Raw genomic sequence first — 8,401 nt, 5'->3', positions numbered from 1 at the left:
CAGTTAATACTAGATGGCATGATGATATAGCTGTCATCTACAAGTTCCAAGCTACCTTCAGCCATGCATCCTTTCAAACACTACCAAGTTTTCAGACATGACCCATTCAACATCATGCAACCACTACTTGCATTTGTACAGGCAAAAGAACCAACACAAAAATACTATCGCGCCTCACTTCTTGCGGGACCCCTTCTTCTCTTTGCAATACTTCCTCTCGGCCTTTAAGTCCTCAACAATCTGGTTGTATAGGTGGTTGAACCTCGTACCTGCTCAGCGCTTCATGTCCTTGTAGTTGTGCTCGAAGAGGTCATTCATGTCATCCCTCGCTAGCAGGATCCTCCAGCGGACGTTGCTCAAGCCGCCATCGTCTTCGTCCTCTTGGTCAGAGTCCTCGGAATCCTCATCATCAAAATTATTAGAACCATCCTCTTCAAATTCATCGGTTTCCTCCTCATTCTCACTCTTAGTAGGTACCTACCTGGGACTAAAAGCCTGTATGTTTAATCCTGGATTTCTAATCCCGGTTAAGAAAACTGAGACTAAAGGACTTTCTCAACCGGGATTACAACCCACCAGTCGAGGAATTAGCAACCATGCTGGGTACATTTATTTTTTTAATTAACAAGGTTACACATGTACATGTACATGTATCTAGCACCCAACATAGTCCGCACGCCTTATATATGTATATATAATTTCAAATGATTGGGCACATGTATCCGATCGTTGCCCAGCACATATACAAAAGGCGCACCTTACACAAATCATATTTATTTATATAATCTGCTGGTACAGCACACCACCAAAGCAGTACATGCGCATTCTAATTAACTAAGAAACACAAACATCCCATATATATGTTTTCGAAGGACAGATAATCACACTACAGTATATATGTAATCTAGAAGCCACGCACACTGACGCGCGTGCGTGTATATAGCATGCATCTTACTTTTATTCGTTTATATATTATTCTATAAGATGACCGTCGTCGTCTACACTCGTCTTATATATCAGCTGTAGACGATGTTGTCACCCATATACATGCATATATAGTATACGCACAACGTACGTACTGCAAGTATATAGTGCGTGCAACAAGGTTATATATGTATATATATACTCCGTGTCGGCGGCCGGCCGGCGATCATCGTGACCAATGCAAGCTAACCATGTCTGCCGCCGGTGTAGGCCCCGGTGAACCTCCGTCCGCCGGAGCCGTTCTGGCGCTGGCAGTTGAAGTACATGGCGGCGACGGGCGCGCCGAGGTTGTAGCGGCGGGCGAAGCCGCGCGTGCTGAAGTTGTGGCGCCAGGACGGCGCGTACACCGTCTCCCGCCCCAGCTGCCGGAACAGCACCAGCACCATGCGGTGGATCCCCGTCGTCGGGTTTGGGGCCTCGTAGCACATCACCTCCCGCCCTGCAATATATATATTTTGTGTACAATGTTTATCAAAACATATATACATATATATATATGTATACATACATATGCATGCGCGCAGTGCATGCATGGGACACCACCATGTATATATATATCTATATACTTACCGTAGGTGTCATCAGTTGACGCTGGAATGTCAGTGACCATCCTGCGCGCATGGACATGAATGGATCAAAAGGTTATCGTTTGATATGTTGCACATATAAACAAAATGATAATGAAACATGTGTATGTATTTGTACGGCGATCAGCTCATGTTTTATGTGTGTGTGTCCCACTTGCTTGACACGCGTGCTACATGCACCTCCTAAGTGCAGGTGCAGCATGGATCGGAGGTACGGCTGCATCCATCGTTTCGATGATTCCAGCACAGCTGTATGTACGTGGGCAACAAGCCAATAACGGCAGAAGATTTGCTATGAACGTAGCTAGCTAGCTGCTATATATATAAAGCTAGGGCTGTTAATTAGCTCTCTCATCATTGTCAAAAAAAAAAAATTAGCCCTCTCACCAGTGCAGGTACTCCCTTAGGGTTGGGTTGCTTGGGTTTGGAGCATCAGGATCAACCATCACCTGTATCATACAGGGCACAATCTATTTACAGTCAATAATGGCACAAGTTTGCATATCCATGCATGTTAAATAATCAGACATGCTTGAACCATTGCATGCATGGACAGAGGAAACTACTGCATGGACGACGGCGACGACCAGCTATAGATATATAGAGCTTAGCTCACCAGGGTATAAGCAACACGATAGTCATCTCCTCCGATCTCAACCCTTGGCCTCTCAGAGACCGTCGGAGCACGCAACTCCATGCCGCTGACAATGGGCATACCATTGAAGAGCACCATCAGATCAATGGAGCTGTAGAAGGGGTCCAGGACATCTCCTATGACACGAGCTGTAACCAAGGAATCGTTGGCCATTTTTTTCAGTCTTTAGTTGCAGTGTGACGGTGTATATACGTTTCTGTATATGTGTATGTATAAGAAGCCTGGAGTGCTACTAGCTATAGCTGCTGTGTCTTGCATTTGAAGCTGCACAGGCCGGGGTGTGATATTTATAGTGTGCGGCATGGCGCAAACCATGTATGAGAGAACCAGTTGTGTATCGAATATGTTGACGACGACGAGGATAGATAAACGTACGTGGACTCTTTGGAAGGCTTGGAGACTGCTGGATATTCTTGCATTGGTCGTCGGTTCTCCTTTAATCTGAGAGCTGATGAGGGCCAATAGTGACAGATTCTCTCTTGGGAAGAATTTGAATTTTCATCATCACTTCACCTTTGACACAAAAGATACTGAGGATCTGAATCTTCTAGCTAGCTCCATTTAGGATTCAAAGTCAACTAAAAATATTGAAGCACGGGTGGCTATTAGTTCCAGGCTTTTAGTTGATCATCATGTTGGACTGAACTTTTGCTGTTGTTTTTGTCTGTGGCTTTTATTTCCTCGCTCTTGGATGGAAGAGTTTGAGCCTTACGGCTTCAGTTTGTACTGATTCTCAGATGTGTTTCGTCTCAAGACTGTAGAGGTTGGAACTTATTGGTTCCGTTATCTAAAAAATATATATTTTCATGATCTCTTGATTCCTCCTGTTATCTATACCTTTTTCTCTGTTTCCTAGAACATATTTACTTCTTTTCATGGGATTTTTTCTGTGACTTCTTTTCATGGGATTGACACATTTAAATTTAGTCAATACTCTTCGTCCAGTTGCAGCGAATGTGAAAGCCACCAATTATACGTTTTCTTTCCCCTTCTTCCTTTTTTAAATTTGAAGTATATATATACACAAATGGCACACACAATTTCTATCAGATGGTGTAAAGCAAACAAGTGTATTGTGGATTTAATCATGGCGGAAAGACCAAACTCTTAATTAGTTTCTGATATTAATATATCATTTTTTCTCTTTGAAAAGATATCAGAATCCTATCACTTAGAGTTAAGGCCAGGTCGGTGGCGGCCTTTGATCTTTGTGTTGAGAACCTGCTGTAATTGTGGCTCCCTTCTCGGCTCTCTGTTTCTCCTTTTTGTTTGCTCTTTTCTTTTTCTCCTTTTTCTTCTTCTTCTTCTTCTTCTTCTTCTATTTCTCCTTCTCGCCCTCTTTGTTTAGCTTTTGTAACTATACTTGTTTTTAAAGTTCAATAAAATCCCTGTAGGGGCCTTGGGGCCCTTCCAGTTCGTTAAAAAAAATGATTTATGTACGTTGAAGGGTTCTTAATAGGAGGGGGATTACCCTATGCATTTTATTTAGTTTAAATTACCCCTCTAAAAAATTCAATTTAAATTAATTGAACGACATCTTATTCAAATTAATGTTGCCATCCTATGCCCAGTCCACCATTAAAGCACACGCTGGAATTGGCATGTGGACGCTCATGTGTAATAAGTCATACGGTTTGATAGGTTCTTGATCCAACTAAAGTGTGGCATGCGTGTTTTTAGTAGAGACACAAAGCTCTAATTCATTTTTTTTGGGAGGGGGGGTTCCATTAGGTTCAATTAAACTCTCTAAAATTGGACTAAAATTGTAAAATTCAAGGGCACAATTGGAATGGGTGGAAGTTGTGACTTTGCTCTCGGCTGGCGCTTTGTGTACTACATGTCTACATAGGCATGGAGGATCCCCATGCCTGGGATTACAAGATATCAAGTTTCATCTGTGACAATTGATAGGCTTTCTTAGCTTACAAGACTGGAATACAAATCTCAACTAGCTACCTATACAACAACAAGATAAACTACCATGTCATGTCAATCACAAATTACACCAGAAGGGATATGGTACGTACAATTACTTCATATTCTATAGCCCATCTCAATAACAACTGATCTTGAGATTGAGTTTAAAGTTCCCTAATTGTGTCACTAACATGCCTTGGTGAATCCACCCGTGTGGCTTGATCTCTTGAAGGAACAAATTCTATTTTTTGACACTTTTCTTGACACTCAATTCTCTAACAAAATGATAATCGATTTCTATTTGTTTAGTCGTGCATGCATGCAACACAAGATTGACATATAGATACTTGGAACCAAGGTTTTCACACCATAGCTTGGCCATGGGAGGACATTGAACACCAATTTACTAAAGCAAGATCTGAATCCACATTATTTTTGCAATTGGATTGGCTATTGCTTTGTATTCTGCTTCACTAATTAATCTTGATATAATAGCTTGCTTTGTACCACTGCATGGGATCAAATTTCACCCAAGAAAATAGCAAAACCTCCCATAGATATTGTATCATCTAAAGAGTTTGTCCAATCTATGTTTGAAAATGCACTTACATGCAAAGATCAGGACCTGCAAATCTTAAGTCCAATCTTACTATATTGGTTTAGATATCTTAAAATTATTTTCGCAGCTACCCATTGCATAGTAGTGGTGCATGTACGAAATTGACATACCTTATTTATAATAAAAGAGATGTCTGATCTACTAAGAGTCAAATAATAATGTGCACCTATATTACTTCTATTTTGTGTGTGGTGGTGGACCCAAGGGTTCTCCCTGAAGAATCGACAATTTTTCATTTGTAGCCAAGGAAGTGCTTGCCAATTTACAATCAGACATTCTAACTCTTTTCAATTAGTGTTCATATATTTCTCTTGGGTTAAGATAGTCCCGTACCACAGCTTGTTTACTTTAATACCATGAAAATAGTGTTTGAAAGCACAAAAACAATTATACCATCTCTACTAAAATAGAACAAGGACAAGTTTGCTTTTAAAGATTTAAAACAAAGATCATATAACTTTGTACAAAGCTGAGCATACCATGCATGTGGTGCCTATTTCAATCCATACAAAGCCTTATCTAATTTGCAAACATAATTAGACATAGTTTATTCTCATTCCTAGAGGCTAGTGCATATAAACTTGACTCTACAAATTTCTTGTTCTAAGATACCTTGAAAATAAGCATTCTGGATATTTAACTATCTCAAACTCCAATCTCTAGAGACAAAAATAAAAATTAATTCAGATAGTAGCCGACTAGCAACTTTAACAACTGAGCTAAAAGTATCTTCATAATCTGTCCCAAACCTTTCTTTAAAACCTTTTGCAACAAGTATTGCTTTGTGGACCCACTTATAATCTATATTCTTCCCTTGTGAGATGGAACTAAGTGCCTTGTTTTATTTTTTATCAAAGCATGGTATTCTAAATCTATAAACTTTTTTTAGTTAGTATATGGCAAGGATTCACTAACAATTTGAGATTCTCCCGTTGAGGTAAATACTCATAACAAACAGTTCCATCAGTGTATACCTTGGGTTGCCTTATATGTTCAAGGGTGTATTTTGTTGTACAAGAACTCGAATAGGTGTTGAAGGTGTTTTATAACTTTCAACCACAAATGATATGTACCCTACTGCTTTTCTTAGGACGCTATGCAAAATCGAATCTACAGTCATGTCAACGTCGTTCGTGGTACAGTAGTGTTGCCCTCCCATGGCATGTGGCTGCCGATGATTAGCCCCCGCATATAGGACATGGGAAAGGGAGTAGTCAACGTAGGACAATACTGACCACTTTTGATAGATTATTTGATACCAAGGATGATGCACTAGGAGCATGGTTATTGACCTTTGGAACTCCTAGAAGCATTGTATCTTTCTATAATTCATTATTATGTACAACAATATCATTAGCACTTGGAACATTAGCCAAATGACCATCTAATTATTTGTGCCCTGTGCTAGGATCAAGCAAAGATGGATGAAGGGTAGAGGCTTTTAGAACAAAGACAATCACCTATGTCCGAACACAATTTCGTAAAAGGAAACACATTTTCATCAAAAACTACATCTCTAGAGATGTAAATACAACATATGAATTATATCAAGATAGTTAAAACCTTGTTCCATATTGTTGTACCCCAAGAAAGCACATTCCTTTAAGCAAAAGTGGAGTTTGTTAGCATTGAATGGACGATGGTTTAGCCAACAGGCTGTAACGTCTCGCCTCCACGAGGCTAGGTCCGCTTACATCTGGCAGCTTTTCTAGGACAGAGTCAGCCCTCAGAGACCATGCTTAACTTTAGAGTTCTTTTAAGATGGGCTTCCAGAAAAGAAGTTGCAACTTGTTGATATGAGTCTCCTATTAATCCTATTAAGCCCTGGCCGGATGTTAAATCCTCACCCCCTTAGAAGACTGACGTCCTCGTCAGTCAACTCCAAGCCAGGAACGTCCCCTCTTGGCCACGTCCATGTGTCCAGCGACATCACATGTGTTATGCTGTGTGACCACTCTAGGTCCACACCAACCATGCGCACCATGCCTGCACAACTGCGACACACGCGCTCGTGAAACCGTGAGGATCGGCTTTGATACCATTTTGTAACGTCCCGCTTCCATGAGGTTAGGCCCGCTTATATCTAGTAGCTTTTCTAGGACATAGTCAGTCCTTAGAGACTAACACCATTCTTTTGCACACTTTATCCTCACTATGTGTACCTAGGAAGAACTTCCCGGTCGGTCACCCATCTCTAAATTGCTCTAGGCCAAGCACGCTTAACTTTAGAGTTCTTTCGAGATGAGCTTCCGGAAAAAAGTTGCAACTTGTTGATATGAGTCTCCTATTAATCCTATTAAGCCCTAGGCTGGATGTTACACAGGCACACCCAAAAAACTTGAAGAAAAATGTAATAAGGTTTCATATGAATCAATCATTGAGAAGGAGAATCAATAACTTCTCTAGGTGTGTGATTGTTAGAAAGACAACAGTTAAGCTTCATCCCAAAATTTTAATGCATATGTGCATGAGGAAGAAGGGACAAACCCACTTCGAGTATGTGGAGATGCTTTCTTTGTGTTGCACTACTTTGCTGGTGTGCATGTGGACAAGACACATGATGTGAACTCCCAATTTTGCTAAAAAAGAAGCGAAGTTTTTCACATTCACCTCCCTAGACGGTTTGAACAACAATGATTTTTTAATTTAAAAGGCATTCAACAAAATTCTAAAAGTCATTATGTTTCAAGAGACAAATACATGTGAAGTTATTAAAATCATTGATAAAAGAAGTTCATTTAAGCAGAGTGGACATCATATCCTAATCCTTTATAAAAAAGACATTATTATCAACAAAAGCCCCTTGCTACATGTTCATCTAGCAGAGTGGACATCATATCCTAATCCTTCATAAAATTTTACGATGGGATAAATTCTAAAAAGACATTATTATCAGAAGCAAGACGAAGAATAGAAACAATTTTTTTGTGGTTTTAGGAGCAATTAAAACATTATTTAGATGGAGATTACAACTAGGAATAATAGATTGGACATTGTAACTAATGTCCACGCACGTCGTTGATGTATATCTTGAGTCAATTGTTCTATGTTAACAATTGGAGAAATATATAGTTTAGAAGCATATCTGTTAATACTTTGGATTTGTTTAATGATGGGTAACTAATGTAAACATATAAAGTCACTCAATTTAAGTTATTTTAAATAATAGCAAAGAAAGGGTAATATAGACACAAAACTAAGTTGTTTTTCCAGATTATTTTTATCATGTCATAGATCAGGTGCTTTAGGTTATGTTTATTAGTAACATAAATTGACTAGTTTAGATACAAATATATATATATATATATATATATATATATAAAATTCCTTTTTACTCCTCCCTTGTGTATATCTCTAGATTTAGGGCGTATATGACCCGATGAAGTGTATGCAGACGAAGTATATGATCATACTAAACCATCTAAGGTAGTATATATGTTAAGTATGCATGTATACATAGAGTATGTGGCTATACTTATTATATATACTACAGTAGTGTCATTTTAGTAATATATTAAAAAAATAAATTTCTTTGAAATTTTTTCGTATGGTAAGATCTAGAGTATCTTAATATAAGTATATGAACATACTCAAACCGATAAATAAGTATAAATACATACGTAATATGATTTATTATTG

The 8,401-nt window shown here is 38.9% G+C and overlaps 1 protein-coding gene across 1 annotated transcript; it reads right to left on the bottom strand.

Moving 5' to 3' along the window:
• On the bottom strand, positions 274-2,379 carry LOC8073810 (protein FLOWERING LOCUS T). Its single transcript, XM_002451782.2, has 5 exons — positions 2,188-2,379; positions 1,959-2,020; positions 1,555-1,595; positions 1,175-1,423; positions 274-431 (listed from the first exon to the last, which is right to left on the bottom strand). The coding sequence occupies exons 1-5, from the start codon at positions 2,377-2,379 to the stop codon at positions 274-276; spliced, it is 702 nt and encodes a 233-aa protein (XP_002451827.2).

This window comes from Sorghum bicolor, chromosome 4 (genome assembly GCF_000003195.3).
Source record: "Sorghum bicolor cultivar BTx623 chromosome 4, Sorghum_bicolor_NCBIv3, whole genome shotgun sequence".
Taxonomy (NCBI): Eukaryota; Viridiplantae; Streptophyta; class Magnoliopsida; order Poales; family Poaceae; genus Sorghum; species Sorghum bicolor.
Note: the sequence above shows the minus strand (reverse complement) of the source record. Positions and strands in the feature narration are given on the sequence as shown.